The 22579-nt window shown below is 41.2% G+C and overlaps 1 protein-coding gene across 1 annotated transcript in view; it reads left to right on the forward strand.

The window, feature by feature from the left end:
- The window catches only part of ACVR2B (activin A receptor type 2B), a 316863-nt gene that overhangs the window by 196853 nt on the left and 97431 nt on the right, over positions 1-22579 (forward strand). Inside the window, exons 2-3 of the mRNA XM_082259197.1 lie at positions 9253-9460; positions 17399-17496. Coding sequence (XP_082115323.1) covers positions 9253-9460; positions 17399-17496 — 306 coding nt within the window. The remainder of the gene's footprint in view (positions 1-9252; positions 9461-17398; positions 17497-22579) is intronic.

The raw sequence follows: 22579 nt of genomic DNA on the forward strand, positions 1-22579 counted from the left end.
CTTCCCATCCAGCCTGTTTTTAGACTTTATATTGCTATGTCAAGACTCATTCAATGCCAAAATGGTCCAGGAAGTTGGTGTTCTGCTGCAGAGTTTACCCCCCCCCCCCCATACCTCAACTCCGTTCTCATAAAACGCCTTTAAATTTTATAACGCTACATGCAAATGTTAATAAAAGCTCTTTTATTTGAATTACTGTGTTATTTATGTGGTATCCCTTAATTCCATGCAGTGTACATTTTACTATATCCATGCACTGACTTGCTTTGACAGCAGTAAAATACACGAGCTCCCTCTACAGCACAGAATGAAAACAATGTTGGCATGTTAAATTCACATTAAAATGACTTTCTAAAGAATTTCAGATGCCTCCAGTTATTGACTACAATTTTTGTAGTAATTGTTTACAAATGAAACGAGTAGGACTGTATTTTGATTGTCCAATGGCTGCTACTGGCAGTTGACAATGGAGAGCTTTATAAACTGTCAGGCAATTTGCATTGCAACATATGGTCTTTATTGCAGTAGTTTCCAGGCTGCTGTTACGGGAAACATTTAGTGGACAGCAGTGGGGTAATAAAACAATGCAAGTTCTGTGTTCAACTCCTGGGAGACTGCAAACGTTAAGTAGTGTATGTGTATAAAGGTTTTCTAAATTGCTGCCTATTCATTTGTACGTGGAAAATGTGCTGGAATAGAAGTGTGAAAAACTTTTTAATTCTTTTATTTTAGAACAGACATTTTTTTTATTTTTTCTATTTAATTTTGTGATTTTTAACTGTGAGTCAGGATCAATCCTTGGGGTGAATGGAGAAAAATTTGGGCAAAAACAACAACTTTTTTCTTGGGAAAGGAGGATGCAAAGTCAATCCTTACTTATTCTAATAAATAAAACACACAACTCACCATCCTTAGTTTTGGCATAGAAATGGCCGCGGCACTTTATTGGTTTTATTTTATATTCATTTTTAAATCTTTAAATTATTCATTCAACAAATAATCAAAATATTAAACCAATACCAAAATATACAATCTGTATATAAATATCAATAAATAAATAAATCAATAAATAAATAAATCTCGCTTAGTCGCAGAACTCAAGCGAATATATATAACTCAAGTATTAACCAAACCAAAAGTCCCCCCTTGATTCAAGGGTGATAATCGACTACATAAAGTGCCTGTGACGGGAGGGAGGGGAGCTCGTCAGGCAGCCTCCAGTCAGGGAATGTGAGAGACCCCCAGTGCGGACCCCCTTATATAGAGGCTGCCTGAAGGTTCTAGAAGGGGCGCGCAGGTAGCGCTTTCCCGCCCGAACTGCGCTGCGTTCTTAAAGGGGCAGCGTCCCAAATACATACCACACATTAAACTGTATATATATATATATATATATATATATATATATATATATATATTAAATACAATCATTGTCGCATTCCCTTCCCCATGTCTGCGGGCACCAATTCTTTCGCCTGCTTTTCCTTCTAGAATATAATGCATTTTGCTGAAGTGTAGTAAATGACACAACACCTTATCCTAGGCTTCATGTCATTTGATTGCAGAGTAGCTCACTTCTGCCCTCTGTGTGGCTTGAGCCTCTCGGTTGATTGCAGGGTCGTGCCGTAGGCCCCCTCCCCATATCTATGTTTATGCTGTATCGTTGCCTACAGCAAGGATAAAAGAATGTGACCGGGGTAATTGACAGGAATGGAACGCTGCGTAAACAGTGCAAAAATAGTCATTAATGAGTAAAACACACGTTTCCAGCTGTAATCCGAACCTTCAGCCGTTTTCTGAGAACTTTCTATATTTTGCTTACACAAAGCCCATTAATGGCATACCTTTTCCTCCCAAGAAAACAGATTTTGTGGCATTGTTCTTGGATTTTATTCGCCCTTTCGCATTGCTTTTAATATTTTGCATACATTGCCTGCTAAAGCTATCTCATTTGTTTTTTCATAATGGTTTGACTTTTAACCCAACAGACTTGTTGATTATTTTGGAAGAATGTCATCTAGTCTAGACTAGATGTAGAAAAGTTTGGGTGTCTTTATGGCTGATATCTTAATTGCCTGTAAGTAAAGTGATTGAATACAGCTGCATTATTGGGTAATATATATCGGACTATACACTAGTTGGTTTTCCAACGAAGACTATTCTTTGTACATTCAGTGAATGTGGTTCAAAAGTAATTCAACATTTTGTGTGCTTTTAATATTCAGTTTTTGAATTCATGAATTTTCAAAACGAAAACCAGGTTCAGGGTTAGAAATTCATTTACTGGAAAAATTTCCATGCTGCTGCATTGAATTTTTATTGTCACTATGGTCGAAATTGAATGTCCATTTGACCCCACTAGCGATTAGTAATGTGCTTAAAACAAAAAGTGTCTAAGCGTCGGTTCACACTACGGCGATCCGACTTAGGGGGCGACCTGTGAAGTCGCGTGCACCGCGACTTCGGCACGACTTGCACGGAACGGACTTCATAAAATGAATGTCTATGCAAGTCGCTCCAGGTCGCCCCCCGAAGTAGTACAGGACCCTTTTTCTAAGTCGGAGCGACTTGTGTCGCTCCTATTAGAACCGTTCCTGTACTACACAATGGGACGCGACGGTGCGTGACTTGTCAGGCTGACCAAGTCGCCTGACAAGTCGTACCAGTGTGAATGGAGACTAATACATTTTTTTAGTGTATAGCCAGCGTTACTAATGCTGACTAGTCGGTAAACATTTTATTCCAATTGTAAACAAACTATTAGAAATTCCAATTAAATTGGCCCAGTTTATTATTTTTCTTTATATTGTTGAATGATCGTTTTTGAGCAAAAGGTTTGTCAAAATAATGAAGGTTATGACCTATCGATAATTCTCTTTGTGTATGTCAAGCATAGTTACGTCTATGTTTAAGTATCCAAGGAGAAAAAGTGACCGCACTCAGAGGAAGATGAACTTGAAGTGTTCCCATTCATGAAAAACAACGGTGCATCAAACAGACATGGACACGGTTAACGCGTTTCACGACTCTTTGGGTCGCTTACTCATAACCCATGTCCTTTTGATGCACTGTTGTTTTTCATGAATGGGAATAAACACTTTAAGTTCATCTTCCTCTGAGTGCGGTCACTTTTTCTCCTTGGATACTTGATTACTGGATGGCGAATCCGACCAGCACCTAGGTATTCGTGCCTCACCTGAACGGCTTTTCTTGTGTTGTTTGAATGATCTCTAGGTGTATGTTTAGCACAGTTTTAAGAGAAGCTACGTGTTTTCTTCTATTTTCTCAGATGCTGATTGTATATTATCCTGGGGACAGGGTATTTTCCCAGATTTCTCGCCATGAGGAGGCGGTTACTTAACACTACAAACGGCAAACATTATTAAAAGCAGCGCTCCACCCAAATGGGGAAGCTTCCCTTGTTTGCTTCCTCCCCCTCCTTTCGGCAGGGAGGGGGGGAGCGGGTACCTGTCTTTGACTCTTTTTTGTCTCTTGACGCTCCCCCTTCTAGGTGTCACTCGAGAGTTTGGCCCCCTGCTCCTCCCACTGCCACCGGGCCATTCAGAAGTGCAGTACACTTCACGCATGCGCAGTAGTGAACAGGCTGTGAAACCGCAAGGCTTCACTGCCAGTTTTCCTTACAAGAAATGGCAGTGGCAGCACCCAAGAGTTGATAGAAAAGTGAGTGTCCTAATATTAATATTTGTAGCTTCTGACTTTTAATTTTTTCGGTGGGGGGGGGGGGGGGAGGCTGGAGCTCCGCTGGAATTCATTGTTAATGTTTAAAGCAAACTCGCCCATCCATCCATGTCTCCATAATTTATTTTGTTGAGAAATTACTTTGAAAAACACCCCCTAGCCCTTCTGGCCTTGGCCATCCTGAGTAAGGGCAGATGATTCATGTAGCATTCACTTCCTGAAATCCATCTGCCCTTAGCTTAGGCATTAGAAGGTGTGCTTGTACCTTCTCACCCCTCCCACCTTCCTTCAGAGAAAAAAAAAAGTGCCCAAGAAGACTCTTGGGCTGTATTACATCATCTTGGGCTAGGCCAGAAATCGGTAATGACTGAAGAATTGTTAAAAAAGTTAATAAAAACAAAGTTTAAAACAAGTAAACATAAGGGTTCATTTAAGCGGACGTTAGAAGCTGGTTGTCTACCACTCCCAGCTGCACCAGGTTTTCCAGTTTTTAGGTAAATTAACCCCATAGTGTGTACTTCCCAGAGATGTATAGTAACTAAGTAGAACTACCGTACTTCACTACTGTACTTAAAGCGGAGTTCCACCCGAAATTTATACTTACCTCCATCTTCTCGCTCCCGGTCACCTGAAAAACAAATGGATAATCGCAATTTTTTTTTTTTTTTCACTTACCTTTTAGAGAAAATATACTCACCTTACTTCCTTCTTCCTCCCCTCGGCGGCCACGGCGATTCGTCACTTCCTGGCTTTTGCAATGATTCCTGGGAGCTGAACGTCATCGCTCCCAGGAATCATTGCGCCTGCACCGGCCCCGACGTCAGTTCCGGGGCGCGCGCGTCATTCCCTTCTAAACAGCTTCTGGGCATGCCCAGAAGCTGTGGAGGGATGACGCGCGCGACCCGGAAGTGACGTCGGGGCCGGTGCAGTGCATCGTGGGACCGAAGAAGGAGGAAGAGGACCGAAGAGGACGCGGAAGAGGATCGTGCTGGCTTCAAGCTGCCCACACCTGAGATGGCAGCGCTGGAGAAGACAATTTCAAGGTAAGTATTTCTCCTGAAAGGTAAGTGCAACCCGGGACAGATCAGAGGCTAGCCATTGTGGAATGTGCTAGCCCTGACTGTCCCGGGGGTATTTTTGTAAAAAAATGTATAACCAGGGTGGAACTCCGCTTTAAGTACCGAAAGGCGGTATCTGTACTTTCCTAGAGTAGAATTTTTTTTCTCCTACTTCCATTTTTACTTCACTACATTTTTTCAATGATTTCAATACTTCTACTCCAATATTTTTTTTTTGTGCTGCATAGTCACAATTATAAAAATTACCACTGCCAGAACAGTAGATGGCCGGTTTCATAAAGCTCAAAACGTGTATTATCAGCGCATACGAAAATAAAAGCTACTGTATGTATAAATAAAAGCTGCATTTGAAATAATAAAAAACAATATGATGTTCAAACTTTTTACTTCTTTCTTTAATAACTACATAACGCAGTACTTGTACTTTTACTTTCAGTACTTGAGTAGCAATTTTTTTCCAAAACTACTGGTACTTTTATTTTCAGTACTTGAGTAGCAATTTTTTTTAAAAAACTACTTGCAATACTTAAGTACAAAAATTGTTGAATACTTTAGTACTTCTACTTAAGTCACTTTTTGATCAAGCACTTCCACTTCTACTCAAGTCACTTTTTGATCGAGCACTTGTACTTTTACTCAAGTATGGGTTTCGAGTACTTTATACAACTCTGGTACTTCCTATCTATTTACTAATGCTAGCAACATTAGGATTAAAAATAATTAATCTTGACTGAGTGAGTTTAGTTCTACTATACAGACTATGACCCACCGTGTTGGACCAATGATTGTATGAGTTACCCCAGGTAGAACCATGAAAAATGCTTTTTATCTTTTTTGCAATGTGACAGGGTGACTCCCAAGACACTAGACAGAAAATTGTTTTAAAACACTATGATCTTTATCTGTTATGTCCTAAACTTGTTGGCGCTAGATAAATTCTGTATAATAATAGTACTTGCCTGTTCCTACTCCACCATTATCTTGGCTGTACAGCCTCGGTGGGTACCACACAGTCTCCTTTTCACAAATATACCAGTTGGGTTCTGCTCTTCGCCTGCCTTTTTCTATTTAGTTCTAAAGCAAGGCCGTCCACCAACGTCATACTTTAGTTAGGGCAGAACCCGGCTATAGAAGCAACTAAACAATACATATTTATTGATGAAAGTGTTACTAAACCCAGGACCCTGCATTCACTATATCTGGTCTCCCACAGTACACATAACATGGAAATGCACTGTTTAAAACTTGGAGGAGGAGTTATCATTCTCCTCCGACTGTCTTATGAGGCTGCATGACCCCTGACCCTTTGTCTGGACAGTGCTAATCACGTGCACCCCCCCCCCCCCCCCAAAAAAAAAAAAACAACTCTAGCTATACACACCAAACTGAGCCCCGAGGTTCTTCTATCAGGAGATGGAATGGGGACAGTAAAAAAGGGGAGGATTAGAAAAGACAGGATAAAACAACCTTTTTACATAATGTGCAGACTTCACCTCTTAGGTTCGACAGTGAGTATATCAACTATCAAGCATGCTTTACTGCATATACAGACTGATTTTACTGTTGTGGGTTTAGTAACACTTAGGACCTAGTTGGTAGACCATAGCTTGTTAGGCCGGGTTCACACCACTGCGTTACCCTTATGAACTCATCAGCAGCATTAGAGTCAAGGGACCAATAGGTGAAAGGAGAGTCTTCAACAAGGTACAAGGTAGCCATTTTTCCAGGACCAAAGAGGAAACCCTGCATCCACTGCTGTTCATGTAGGGCTCAATTTACAGATGTAGCTGTCCTCATTAAGAATACTGACCATGGACAGCATCATAGAATTTATATTACTGATAACTAGTATGTGCCATCATTGATGACGGTGATTCCCATGAAGAGCCAACTGGTGTAAATAGAACTGTAGATGGTGAGAAGTAAAAGGCCATGGGTGTAAAATGGGCAATTATTCTTGCAGGTAGGACATACTTGAGGTGCGTTGGGAGATCTTGTTTGACTTTGGTAATACTGTGTTGGAAAGACAAACAGCTGTAAATATTTCAATGAAACCACTATGATGATAAATTCTTTGCACAGTGTTTTGCAGGTCCAGCATTAATGGCCATTACCAATCGCTCAGTGTCCGCTGCGCCTCTCTGTCAAGCCCTCCACTGGCTTCCGCTCACCCAACAAATTAAATTCAAAATACTTACAACATCTTACAAAGCAATCCACAGCTTAGCCCCAAGCTATATCACCAGCCTAGTCTCAAAATACCAACCTAATCGCTCTCTTCGTTCCTCTCAAAACATCCTGCTCTCTAGCTCCCTCGTCACCTCCTCCCATGCTCACCTCCAGGACTTTTCCAGAGCCTTACCAATCCTATGGAACTCCTTACCCTTATCTGTCCAACTATCTCCTACTCTATTAGCTTTTCAGAGAAGCCTATCCTACCAACACCTAACAAATGTACCTCCATTTTCTCCATCAACCCATCCCCCACGGTTATTGCCTTTTGTTTCACTTGACCCCCCCTTCTAGATTGTAAGCTCTAACGAGCAGGGCCCTCTAGTTCCTCCTGTATTGAATTGTATTGTAACTGTATTGTCTTCCCTCACATTGTAAAGCCCTGCGCAAACTGTTGGTGCTATATAAATCCTGTATAATAATAATAATTACTATGAGACCACTTTTGTGTATTTGGTAGATACTGCTATTCCTTTTTTAGTTTGACTTGCTATCGAAGTACACTGTTCATACAGTGTGTATTGCAATGTTAAGCTGCACAGAGTGAGTCTAAAGTCGGCTTGATACATTTTGGGGTGCATTCAGTAAATCACTATTTGGTATTATGATATCCGCAGTCTTTGAGGCGGATAAAACTGTCTTCCCTTCATATTCAGGACATAAGAAGTAATAGGCTAGCTAAGCACCCTATGAGGTCTTCACAGTCAACTAAATGCATTTTAATGTTCATTTTCGCTGAGAGGGGCCTTTTATAGATCACATAAAATTATACACAGTTGGTTTCCTGTTATCCTGAATTTATCTTTTCAGAATTTTTCCTATCTTAATACTTCCTACTACTTAGTAATATGGTATTCAAAATACACTATAAGGCATTTTTCAAAAACTAGCTATTTTACCCCCTGTCAAAGAAAATTGATTAAATATTACATTTTAAAGGCTCATACTACCTATGACTGTTTACTTTGGACTAAATCATTTATATAATTTGTGTTGTCGTCTTTTTCATTGGGCTTCTAGCTGAATATTTCTACGCCAGAGCCCCCGGCACTGCCCTAGGCCACTGCACTCCTTCCACATTACAAATCTCACTTTGCCCCACTGCATTCTTCTCATCTGCTGTAAAATCTAGTGATCGACTGATAACGGTTTTTCGTTACCGATACCGATATTTTGGTCAATGCATATCGGTATCGGTACTTTACAGGTACTCTTGTGGAGGGATCTGGGGGTCTAAAAGACCCCAAACCTTTCCTCTGCACTTAAACGCATTCAAAACCCAAGTTTGGCTATTTTGAATGCTGTAATTTTTTTGAATTTGGCGCTAGACAGTACCCGGAAGTGATGTCACTCATGACATCACTTCCGGGTTTTTTGCATGGAGACCCGATCAGAGCCGAATGCGGCTTTGATCGGGTCTTCAGCAGTCGTGCAGGCTGGTTGCCCAGGTCTCCCCGTGGGACGAGAGACCCGAGTGAGCCACGGAACATCCCCCCCTGCTCCTTGTAATGACAGCCCAGCGGCTTCTCAGCCGCATTGGTTTTCATTACAAGACAGTCGACCGCCGGCTATGGACGCCAGTACCGGGGTGATGCTTCTAGCTGTAGGCATCACTCCAGTACAAGCATTTTCCTGAAATATCGGCAATATCGGTCACCTTGGTGGCCGATTCCGATATATCGGGGAAATCGCATATCGGCTCTCGATATCTCGACTTTGCTGATAATCGGTCGATCTCTAGTAAAATCCCACAGGGTGTGCAAAACCTCTTATGGTGGCTCTAACACATGACCAGCTTGGTGCAATAATTCCAGCTTTATAAAATACCTGAGAGTTAGAAGGAGGTTGTGGGCAATCAAACGTTTGGGCATTAATCCAGATCAGAAATATTAGCTTTCGATGGCTGGACCCCTTCATGTGCAGTTTTGAAGAACATTTTGGCACAATTATTATGTTTATAAGTTCCATTTCTAAGCGAAAAGAGAATTTGAATTCTAGAAAGATTCGAGTGTTGGACTTCTCATTCAAAGCATACAGGAGGGCTGTGCCACGGGTATTTTACAGGCTGTGTGCTGGTCACTACTTTTTGCCATTGAAATACAGTGCTCCTAACATAAGCTGATGATGTGTATTGTAGATTCACAAATAGCAAAAATATAAAATTCAAGAGAAAGTGTTTGCTGTCCAGAGCTTTTTTTTTTAAACGATAAAGAAAGAATCTCTAAAATTATTTATTTTCACACAGGCTCTGGGCACAATGAAGAGGATCCCAGAGAGTGCATCTATTACAACGTCAATTGGGAGACAGAGAAGACTAACCAGAGTGGTGTGGAAAGGTGTGATGGAGAAAAGGATAAGCGGCTTCATTGCTATGCATCTTGGAGGAATAATTCTGGCTTCATTGAACTTGTGAAGAAAGGCTGTTGGTTAGATGATTTCAACTGCTATGACCGGTAAGCTACAAGCAAACCTGAATAATAGCTGCTAGTAAATATTCCAAGAGCCTTTTTCGTACCCACACAAAATAAATCTTTATATGTGTGTGTGTATATATATATATATATATATATATATATATATATATATATATATATATATATATATATATATATATATATATAAAACACAAATGAACACTACTCAATATTTCAGTTTTTGGACTGATGGTGGAGTAAATAAGGTTGTTGAATTACACAAATTCCTTCTCATCTCCCAATCTAATCATAAAACTTTATAGCGATTGTTAAAGCATTCACATAAGACCCTTCCTCTACAGAAATCAAAGGAGCTTACAGTCTACACCTCATATGACAGCCTCAAATACACATGCACACACAAACTAGGGTCAGTCTGGAAGAAAGCCAGTTAACCAACAACCAACATATGGTGAAAACGTTCAAACTGCAGCTTTGTGTCCTTAGTGAAAGCCAACGCACATATTCGCCAACAAACTGTGGATCATCCGATATCGTCCACAACTTTTAAAGGTTACATCACAAAGGACCAAGTGCAAGTGGTCTGATGATCCATGGTGTGCTGGAGAGTGTGCATTTTTTCATGAGAAGCCCAGTATCCTTGAGATCTGGTTATTATATTTCGTTTATTTAGAACTAAAGTTTATTTGGATCAAATAACCTGCTCTGATGCCTGACTCAACATGCTCTTTCCAAAACCTATGCCTAAAGCAAAAACAATAAGCTCTAATGTGACCCAGCTGCATGAATCAAACCATGTAAATACGTGAAATAAACAAATCATTTTAGAAAATTGTTAACGGTGAAAATAAATGCATATGTAAACAACGTATGTGCAAAACGATGCTTGAAGAACACTTTCTGAAGAACCTACACCCCCTACACATGGGGATCATTTTTCTGCTGGGTATCCTTTGACTTGTGCTCACCATATACTTCCATTCCTCATGATATTGGCCTTTGTGCAGTCAGTCACTTTCTATCCACCAATCCCAACCCACCAATGACAGACAGCAAACTTCATCCTGCAAGCCACTCTGTTCTGCTTGGAATACAACTATTTCAAATTTTCTCGGGAATACTACATCCAAAAAACCGGGGCAGCTATGGGATCTCCCTTGGCCCCTAGTTATACCAACTTGACCATGGGACACAACATTTGGGACCACAATCCCTTTCCCTATCATATTGTCTATTATGGGAGGTTCATAGATAACCTCATCATCTGGGACGGATCCCAGTCGTCTGTCACTGTATTTGTCCAAAATAGGGAATTCTTACCTCCTCTTCACCAGCTTCCACAACCCAAAATGGATAAAAAAAAATATATATCCCTAAGGGCCAATTCACACTGCAATGCAGAGCTGCAGGAGCGATTTACTGATCAGTAACTTTGCATTGCATTGATAGGGGGTAGTGTGGTGCGCGATCCATCCCACTGCTCCCTTTTTTTTTTTTGTATGGCCTTTATTTGAAGTGTACAACACGTACACTTCATTCATGCTGCACTGCCTGACATTGCAGTGCAATTGGGGGCGGTGTGCTGCAATAAAATGTAGCATGTTTACATTTTATCACAGCCTGCTGGAGTGCAGCACTAGGCTGCGTTGCAGTTTGAATGGGACACATAGAAAACAGTTGCTTCCTGTGTGTCCCTGCAGTGACAGACATTTTACCATGCTGTGAATTATCTCTAAGAGCCAATTCTGTAGACTTAACCACAACTGCACACTTAAGGAATATTACATACAACAAAGTTAAATCCTTAAAAATTTATTCCTGGCTAAAGGGTACCCCCAAAATCTGGTAAAAGCCTACTTCTACTGTCTGAGCAAACCAATGGGGAAAAGATTGACAGACCGGTAAATCGGGAGATTCGATTTGTTTCCCGATTTCACAATCCATACCGCCAAATGGAAAAAAATATTTTCCAGACTTTGGCCATTTTGCTGCATGATCCACACTTACAAGCTACCATTCCTCAGAAACCAAAATTCTCATGCAGGGAGGCCCCTAGTATTAAGGGCAAGATAGTACGTAGCAAAGTCACTCCTTCCAAATATACTGTGGTACCTGGTAACCTATTCAGTAACCTTGCTGGAATGTACCAATGCAGGAAGTTGAATTGTCGTACCTGCAAGCACGTAAAAGACATAACCGCTTCACAGCAACTCCTTTCAAAACTGTTAGTCCCAGTTTTAAGTTTATTGCCTCACATGTCTTTGTGGCCATTTTATATAGGCATAACCATTAGAACACTCAGTGCTAGATTTGGGGAACAAAGGAGGTTTGGAGGAAGGAAACCCAAAGCAGTGTACTGTGACCTTTTGCTGGAGTTCATGATAAATTATCAACTGGTCTACGGGTCTCCCAGAGGTGCTGCACTGGTTGTCATGAGGCCAGCAAAATTTACCCAGGAACCCAAATTGGACTATATAGTCTATATGAACTCTATTGCTGACCTTAAAAACTTTCCGGAGCCAGCGTGCGCTTCAGTGGCTGGATGTAATGTCAAACTGAAAGTTTTGCCCCTATGTGTTTCGTCATCAACCAGACGTCCTCAGAAAGCCGGCTCACTGTCATATTCTCCCTTATTTATATGTTACATCATAATTCGGTGGGCTGGTTTATATTACAAACATTAAAATTACGAAACTATTCAATATCCCCTTCTCTTTGAAAGTTTTAGGCTCAATAACCCTAAATAAGTACGCATATCTTTCTTCCATGTCAAAGACTGATGTTATTGGAGCCATTTATATAGCATGGCAGCCAAGAAATTAGCATTTTAGGAAGGAGAGTTTAATAGTGGCAACTCCCATGTTTTTCACAAAAGGTTTCCTTTAATCACTTTGTGAAAAATAGTGTTACATATTAAAACATTAAATTGCTACTCGGGAAAATTCTGTAATTGCAGCTCTTGTATATAAACCGCAGGCAGGAACACTGTTGCAATAGAATCATTTATTCAGAAACATTGTTACCCTTTTCGAACTGTGACCTGTCTTAGTTAACAAGAATGGTAAAACGTTTTCTAAAATACATTTTTCAAGTGGAAACCCCAGAGTCTCACCGCTTATTATTTTGTGAGGTTGTCCTCCCTCTAGTGATTTGCCTTTTTTTTTTTTTCATGTAATCATTTTCCTGCTTCTCTTCCATCTATGCTGCAATGTACATGACTTGATCAATATATATCTCTGTGTGTCTGGCACCCATATACCCGACAGCCGTCCTCCAGTCCCTATCACATAAACATGACATATTCTTGTTGAGTGAGGATTTTTCAGTAAAATGACATTGTCATTCCGTGCACTCGAGGACACATTCATACAGTTTATTAGACACTGCCTTAATTTATACTAGCATGCTTCCGATGTTCAACTTCACATATAAAAATGAATCAAGCTGCTGTACACTGCAATCAGGCAGAGGGACAGACTCAAATGTTACCCAGTTTTGATCACTCACTATATATTTATTCAGAGCAGGGGACTTGTGCTGCCATCGACTACAACGGGGAAGGCTCAAAAAAGCTTTACATCTTAAAATGTGTCCTACTCTCTGTACACAAAGAAACAATTAGTGGAGGGTAGGTAGAATATGTTAAATCTGTCATTATCTACATAGCCTTAGGTTTCTTGTACATGTTCCTTAAGTCCCACAGAGATTGGCATCAGTTACATTCATCCTAATTTTTAGATGCACAACACAAGTTGGCACTGGGACACAAGCTGATGTGTATGCCACACTTAATGCTTTTTGTATTAAGCACCATTCCACCATATGTTAATACAGGATGGATGTGCTACAATTATAATTTAAACTCCAGTTTTGTTGAGGAAAAAAACCTTCTAGGTAGAATTTTTATCAAAAGTTTTTCTTTTGCAGCTATATACACATATTTCCAAATTGCTGTTTTATGTACCACATCCTTTATCATAGTGATCTTAAAATGGGAGGGCCAATTTTTATATTAACACCCCGGAATCTAAGAAGACTCTATTGTGTGATACTGAAATTTTTTTTTTGTAAAGTGTCTGTGTGTCTTATAGCAGAAGTGCTGCACCCTGCATCCTACACTTGCTACTTACAGCCTCCATCATGGCCTGTGCGCTGATGGAATGGACATGTATTCAGATCTGCCTTGTTCTGGCTGCTGTGAGACAGACCAGCCTACCTATCCGCATGAGTCAGACATAGCCTGAAATAATTGATTCCAAAAACCAGGCACACACTTGAGGGTGCAGGACCTATGTTAAGGGGCAAAGAGATGCCCATTTTTTTAAATTGTAAAGAATAGGACACAGGCTCATTTCAATATTACCATTAGGATAAATGCTTCCATGTTCAGGTATGGACACTGGCAAACAAAGTTATTAGGACAGCCCATATAATCCCTTTCGCTTCCAGCAATCCCAAGATTTTTGGCATTGTCCTTGGGTGATAGATGATTTCTCTTTCTACTGAGCTGGCCTGTAACATTGCCTCTGGCCCTTGACTCTGCATTTGGCACTCACCCTCAACATAGTAGTTCAACGCAGTTTAGGTTGCTAAGGAGTGCTCAACAAGTCCAGGAGAGTGGCCCCAAAAGCATCCACCGGTCTGATTTGGCATGAGGGTACAGTGTCTCATTGTGGCCAATTCAAGGTGGTCATTTTTGCTCAGTTTCATGCCAGGTCTCGGCAGCTTACTGCATGGGACAAGCTCCCTCAGTTTTTGGACAAGCCCATGTGCTTATTTCTCAAGGCCAGAACATCTCTGACCTGGTCCCATTACATAGACAGTTCTCAGTAAAGATGCCAGCCTGTCAGGCTGGGGAGGTGTCCCAAGGATTGAAACAGTCCAAAGTACATGGCCATCAAGGTCAAGGGAGTCGAGACTTGCCATCAACATTCTGGAACTAAGGGCCATTTGCCTATCCCTGCTGCATTGGACCAGTCAGCTTCAGGGGTGACTGACGAGGGTTCAGGTGGACCGCCTAACAGATGTGGTCAAATATCAGGGCGGCACCGGAAGCCATGGTGCCCTTTGAGAAGTGGACCTAATTCTGGCTTGACCAAAAGGTGTGTTGCAGCCCTTCCCTTAGTTATTATTCTAGGAGTAGATAATTGCCAGGTGAAGTTTCTCGGTCATCAGATCTTCGATTTTGGTATCCGTTCTGGCAGATAATATGCCTTCCCATCCCTATGAATTCATGCTCAACTGCTTTGCAGAATTGAGATGGATTGCATTCCAGTAATCTTGGTGGCACGGAATTGGCCCAGAAGGATCGAACAACCAGGCCTGCTGTCTCAAGGACCAGTTTTCCTGCCCTGCTTCACATTTGCTGATTTTAATGACTTGGCAGGCAAGTCCTGAGAGATCCGTGTCTTTCGGACTCCATTTTTTATGTGCTGCCTAAGGTGCTGCTTCGAAAACCCAAACTCTTGTGAGGTCTATCATCCCACTTAGAAGGCTTACTTTGCATGGTGAAAGGCACAGAATATTCAAGCGATACTCTGTGGGAGTATCCTGTCCTCCTTCCAGTCTGGGCTGGAGTAACATTTGACACTGAGCAAACCTGAAAGGTCAAGTCCTGACCTTGGCCATTCTGTTTTGGAGACAGCTGGCTACTCATTAATTTGGTCCTAGTGGCTTTTTAGAGCCTCCCTTCTAGTCTACAGTATTTAGGATATTCTATTGGCTGACCTTGTTCAAAGGGTTTTCTTTTTTTTTTTTTTTTGTGATCAAGATAGATCTTGCAGATGTATTATGCATGTGATCACTGACTTGCACCTTAAAGGATAGGAATCCTCCCTTCCCTGTTCAGGTTCACGTGACTTATTTAGTTAGTGCCTTTTGGGCTTTTCATTATCCGGCATCTGTGAGGTTTCCAATACCGCTATCTGGTCTTTTGTTCACCTGTTTGTAATGCTTTACCAGCTGGATGTACAAGCGTGAGCCATCAGGTGCTTCTGGTCGTTCTTTAAGTTGGGAACCTCATTGCCTGGTTTTGGGCAAGTTTGCTGTGTTTCCCACCTCTCAGTTGTATTGCGTAAGGACATCTCATGGGCAAGGTTTAGAGGAGCCTGTGCACTGCACTGTACTGTATGAGTAAGAAAGAAGTACTTTTGACTTCTAAAAAACATGTTCTTGGTATAGAGTACAGGACACCAGAAACCCTCCCCACTGTCCTTGTATTTTCCTGTGATTGCAGGGAGCGGGAGGAGTTACATGGCCTTTCCTCACAACTTTGTTTGCCAGTGTCCTCACCTAAAGGTGGCATCATATAAACCCATAGTCAAGATTTAAAGGAGTCTGTGTCCTGTTTTGTACTCCAGGAAAAGGATAAAAAATACATATTTATTTAGCAAGGCATTCCATGGCCACCCAATACTATTTGCATGGTTTGTATTTAAATCAGTTATAGCAAACCATTTAAAATAGTTTAAATGGTTTTCCAGGGTGACAAATGCACGTAAAAACTATTCCCCAATAAATCCTATGTAACTGCAGGTGTGCTGTGCTTTAAAAAGTCCCGTATGTGAGATAATCTAGAGAAAATAAAGAAAAAAGTATAAAGTCCTGTATGCAGCATCTTTGGTTTTGCAAAAGCGCACCAAAGAGGCACCTTCCATTTTAAATCAATGCAAACACATCAAAAGTGCATCAGTAGTGAGAAATTGCACCTGGTATTTGCAAGATCTTCAACCCCTCAAAGAGTTTTTTAAGCTTAAAGCGGAGTTCCACCCTGGGAATACTTTTTTTTAATAAAAATACCCTCGGGACAGTCAGGGCTAGTGCATTCCACAATGGATAGCCTCTGATCTGTCCCGGGTTGCACTTACCTTTTAGAAGAAATACTTACCTTGAAAAAGTATTGTCCAGCGCTGCCATCTCAGGTGTGGGCAGCTTGAAGCCAGCGCGATCCTCTTCTGCGTCCTCTTCTGTCTTCTTCGGTCCCACGATGCACTGCACCGGCCCCACCGTCACTTCCGGGTCCGCAGCGTCATCCCTGCACAGCTTCTGGGCATGCCCAGAAGCTGTTTTGCAAGGTATGACGGCGCCTGCACCGGAACTGACGTCGGGGCCGGTGCAGGCGCATTGATTCCTGGGAGCGATGATGTTCAGCTCCCAGGAATCATTGCAAAGCCAGGAAGTGACGAATCGCCGTGTCCGCCGAGGGGAGGAAGAAGGAAGTAAGGCAAGTATATTTTCTTCTAAACGAGGTAAGTAAGAAAAAAAAAAAAATTGCGATTATCCATTTGTTTTTCAGGTGACCTGGAGCGAGAAGATGGAGGTAAGTATAATTTTAGGGTGGAAGTCCACTTTAAGCAGGGTAAACGTGCACACTTTTTTTTTTTTTTTTGATTTATCCAGTGGGTTGAACAAAAAAAACTGACAGATCCCTGCATCCACAAAAGCGATGTGGCTGCAGGGGTCTCTCCTGCCACCAGCAGGGATTCCCTCACTCCCTGACTGAATACACAGCTCAGCGATGCAGCCCTTGCAACTATTGGTTGGAACCTTGGTTTTCCAGCAGAGCCATTCAACAGAAGCCGGTTGTTAGACCGGTTTCTGTTGAACAGACAGCGGTATACACGTCCCAAGATTCAGTGTGTGTATACCCAGCTTTACTGGAAGACACAAGACAGCTGGCACAGGCAATTTTGGGTCAAGTGTTCTTGTGATCCTTTTTAGATTCACGTTACCCAGAAATATCAATCATATCATCAATCAGAGAAAATAGTTACGGTTTATGGAACGATCTTTTTGATTAATTGGTCACAGTCTTGGAAAGCACAGTCTCATGTGTATAAAAAGAGTACGGCTTGGGTTCTTGTTACTGGCATATGTTATTCATTCCATAATTTCTGCATCAGCTCATTCTTTTTGGCAGTCTTGATACACCCATGTGTCTTCTTATTTTGTCTTCAGACCGCAGTGTGTAGCAAAAGAAGAGAACCCGCTAGTGTTTTTTTGCTGTTGTGATGGGAACTACTGTAACAAGAATTTTACTCATTTGCCTGCTGTCGGTAAGTGTCAAGTTTTATAAAAAGGCTTTGTTTTTTTTTGGTTTAAACTCCTATAAGTTATTCTGGAATGTTAACTCAGTTGCAGTGGACCTCTTAGGAAATCTCAAGTGTACTTTTTACCTCCGTACGTACCAGTAAAATAATTTTTATGCATTTAATTTTGAAAGATCCTTCAGCCCAAACGTGATGTTTCAGTTACAGGTGTTGGATCCTATCTAAAATCTTATGCTGTCTTCTCAAACTTGTGGAAATCTCTGTGACGTTTTGTGCACTTCATCATTCTTAGGTCTGATCCTACCCACATTGTCATATTTGGCATTTCTGCCCACCCAGGGATCTTGCCATATTTTTTAATAAAAAGCCTGGCATGAAAAAGAGAACACCTTCATAATTGCCGTAGACCTAAAAACTGCAGTTCTGAAATAGGCAACTTGACGTCTATGTAATACAGCAAAAACATGTGACACGTATGCGTGCGGCATGACGTTCTCCTGTTGACAAGTCCTGTGTGGGCCTCAACCAAAACTTTATACACACACACACACACACACACACACACACACACACACACACTATTTGGCAAAAGTATTAGTTCAGACAAACTTTATTGGCATCCCAGTCTTGGTATGTAGGGTTTAATATTGAGTTGGTCCACCATTTGCAGCTATAACAGCTTCAACTCTTCTGGAAAGGCTGTCCACAAGGTTTAGGAGTGTTTCTATGAGGATGTTTTATCATTCTTCCAAAAGCTTATTTGTGCGGTCAGGCACTGATGTGGACGAAAAGACCTGGCTTGCAGTCTCCGCTTTTAATCATCCCAATGGTGTTCTATTTGGTTGAGGTCTGGACTCTGTGCAGGCCAGTCAAGTTCCTCCACCTGAAACTCACTCATCCAGGTCTTTTGGACCAGTGTACAAAGCAAGGTCCATAATCATTTGGTGGAGGGGGGATTTTAGTGTGGGGTTGTTTTTCAGGTGTTGGGCTTGGCCCCTTGACCCCTTAGTTTCAGTGAAGGGAACTCATAAGACGTCAGCATACCAAGACATTTTGGACAATTCCATGCTCCCAACCTTGTGGGAACAGTTTGGGGATGGTCCTTTCCTGTTCCAACATGACTGTACACCAGTGCACAAAGCAAGGTCCATAAAGATATGGATGACTGAGTTTGGGGTGGAGGAACTTGACTGGCATGCAGTCCTGACCTCAACCTGATAGAACACCTTCGGGATAAATTTGAGCCAGGCCTTCTAATCCAACATCAGTGCCAGACCTCACAAGTGTGCTTCTAGAGGAATGGTCAAACATTCCCATAGACACACCCCTAAACCTTGTGGACAGCCTTCCCAGAAGAGTTGAAGCTGTTATAGCTGCAAAGGGTGGGCCAACCCTACAGAGTCCCTACAGATTGGGATGCCATTTATGTTCATATGCGTGTAAAGGCTGGTGTACCGATACTTTTGGTAATATGGTGGTGTGTGTGTGTGTATATGTGTATATATATGTGTATATGTGTGTGTATGTGTATATATATATATATATATATATATATATATATATATATATATATACATGCATACATACATAGAATGCTCAGCATAAATGAGTAATAGATTTGTCAGAAAACCTTTACTTTCCTTTCAGAATCAACACTTTCTATGGGACACTGTACTACAAAATACTCCCACAAATGTGGGCCATTGATTGCAACCAAGATTTTGAATTTGCACACACACAAGTATTTTTCCTAACAAATTTAGTCAAGACCATGTTGCAAAAATGAATACACCTGAATGAAAGTCTTCGGAGCAAAGCTAAATTTTAGATAACAAAATCCTAATCAACAAAAATTCAACTTCAGTTGAGTCTAATTATTCATTAAACAGGTGTCCAGCAGACAGTTGATTAAAAAAGGATGTTACTTAAAGGGGTTGTAAAGTCACAAGGTTTTTTATCTTAATGCATTCTATGCTTTAAGATAAAAAGCCTTCTGTGTGCTGCAGCCCCCCTAATACCTGAGCCCCATCTTTATGCAGCGATGTCCACAAGTGCCTCAGCTGTCCGGGACACACTCTCCTGATTGGCTGAGACACAACAACGACGCCATTGGCTCCTGCTGCTGTCAATTAAACTCAGCCAACCAGAAGAGAGAGGGGGCGGGGGTCAAATGACAGCTCCATGTCTGACTGGATACACAGAGCTGCAGCTCAGCTCGGGTGCCCCCATAGCAAGCTGCTAAGGGAACTCAACAGGAGGGAGGGGCCAGGAACTCCAGCCAGGGACCCGAAAAGAGGAGGATCCGGTCTGCCCTGTGCAAAACCAACTGCACAGAGGAGGTAAGTAAAAAATGTTTGATATTTTAATGGAAAAAAACGCAAGACTTTAGAATCCCTTTAACAAAGAAAACCCCTTCCCATTTCATGCTGTCAGCAATGGCACCACATGAAAAAAAAATGTCACAAGGCCTAAGAAAGAAAATAATTCCTTTACACAAGAAAGGTGAAGGCTACAAGAAGATCAGCAAAGCGTTCCTTATCAATCAGAATACTGTAGCAAAAGTAATATAAAAAATTAACAAAGATGGAACTGCAAACATCTCACATAGGCGTCCACACCATCCACTGCCTTGCTAAAGAAGTTCAAGGTAAAGGTGATGGACTGGTCAAGTATGTCTCCCAGACCTAAACCCTATTGAGCATCTGTGGGGCATCATAAAACAGAAGGGGGGGGGGGGACACAAAGTCTCGAACATCCACCAGCTCTGTGATGTCGTCATGCCCAAGGGGATTAAGGCAGTGCTGGAAAATAATGGTGGCCATTCAAAATATTGACACTTTGGTCCCACTTAGGACATTTTCACTTAGGGGTGTTGCCAGCGGTTTAGACATTAATGGCTGTGTGTTGAGTTATTTTTAGGGGACAGCAAATGTACACTGTTATACAAGCTGTACACTCACTACTTTATATTGTAGAAAAATGTCATTTCTTCAGTGTTGTCACATGAAAAGATATAATAAAATATTTACAAATGTGAGGGGTGTACTCACTTTTGGGAGATAATGTGTACACTATGTATTGGAACTGACTATTTTGAGGAAAATAAATAAATTAGGGAAAATAAACCCCTTTTAAATAACGAATGCAGTTTAGTGATTTGACCTTATTATCATAAGTTTGGAATTTGAAACTATTCAGGGAAAGACTGACACCCGTCTTTCTATTTTGTAATCTGTGTTACAAACCGCATATTATAATTACTGCTTTGTAGATTAAAAACTGCAATAGTTAATAAAATTGGACAAAGAAAAGGAGGGGAAGGTGGCAACAGTAGGAAAGTCTCAGAAAAATTGTAGCATCCAGATGGATTTTAGGTACATTAGCCACCTGGCACTTGGCAATTGTCCAACCCTGCACAGGGAACAATAGCTGTGTGTGCATTTTGGAATTAGCTTTCCAAGCCGGACTTGTATTAAAGAGACCCCAAAAAAAGGTCAGAAAAAAAGTGTAGCAGTGCCTACTGCATTTTTACCTAAGGCTTATGTGCCATATATTCCATACAAGCGCATACAATTATACACAGCTGGCCATGAAACAAATAACTACATCAGACTGCAACAATGAGGTTTAGAGAACAGTATTCAACCACCTAAATTACCATCTACTATAGCCATGAATGTGTAAGATGACTTCTGTTCATTGCACTATTCATATTTCAATTCCCATTATGAAATCAAGCCTCCAAAGTATATGACTAAAGAGAAATTACTACTTCAAAACCATGTAGTCTGTTGACAAAATGAATAAGTAAAGGTTCCTCTTGATGCATTGGAAAAGGATAAGCAAATCCAAATACAAGAAAAGAGACTTTCTCATACAAGTATAAACCTGATTCCAAAAAAAGTTGGGACACTGTACAAATTGTGAATAAAAACAGAATGCAATGATGCAGAAGTTTCAAATGTCAATATTTTATTCAGAATACAACATAGATGGCATATCAAATGTTTAAACTGAGAAAATGTATCATTTTAAGGGAAAAATAAGTTGATTTTAAATTTCATGGCATCAACACATCTCAAAAATGTTGGGACATGGCCACTGTGTGGCATCCCCTCTTCTTTTTATAACACTCTGCACACATCTGGGGACTGAGGAGACAAGTTGCTCAAGTTTAGTAATAGGGATGTTGTCCCATTCTTGTCTAATACAGGCTTCTAGTTGCTCAACTGTCTTAGGTCTTCTTTGTTGCATCTTCCTCTTTATGATGTGCCAAATGTTTTCTATGGGTGAAAGATCTGGACTGCAGGCTGGCCATTTCAGTACCCGGATACTTCTTTTACACAGCCATGATGTTGTAATTGATGCAGTATGTGGTCTGGCATTGTCATGTTGGAAAATGCAAGGTCTTCCCTGAAAGAGGCGATGTCTGGATGGGAGCATATGTTGTTCTAGAACTTGGATACACATTTCAGCATTGATGGTGCCTTTCCAGATGTGTAAGCTGCCCCATGCCACATGCACTCATGCAACCCCATACCATCAGAGATGCAGGCTTCTGAACTGAGCGCTGATAACAACTTGGGTTGTCCTTGTCCTCTTTAGTTCGGATGACCTGGCGTCCCAATTTTACAAAAAGAACTTCAAATTTTGATTCGTCTGACCACAGAAGAAAACGCCTGCACTTCTGGATCATGTTTAGATATGGCTTCTTTTTTGGCCTATAGAGCTTTAGCTGGCAACGGCGAATGGCACGGTGGATTGTGTTCATCAACAATGTTTTCTGGAAGTATTCCTGAGCCCATGTTGTAATTTCCATTACAGTAGCATTCCTGTATGTGATGCAGTGCCGTCTAAGGGCCCGAAGATCACGGGCATCCAGTATGGTTTTCTGGCCTTGAACCTTAACGCACAGAGATTGTTCTAGATTCTCTGAATCTTTGGATGATATTATGCACTGTAGATGATGATAACTTCAAACTCTTTGCGATTTCTCTCTGAGAAACTCCTTTCTGATTTTGCTCCACTATTTTTCGCTGCAGCATTGGGGGAATTGGTGATCCTCTGCCCATCTTGACTTCTGAGAGAC

Source organism: Pelophylax lessonae (genome assembly GCF_965119305.1).
Source record: "Pelophylax lessonae genome assembly, chromosome: 5".
Classification (NCBI taxonomy): Eukaryota; Metazoa; Chordata; class Amphibia; order Anura; family Ranidae; genus Pelophylax; species Pelophylax lessonae.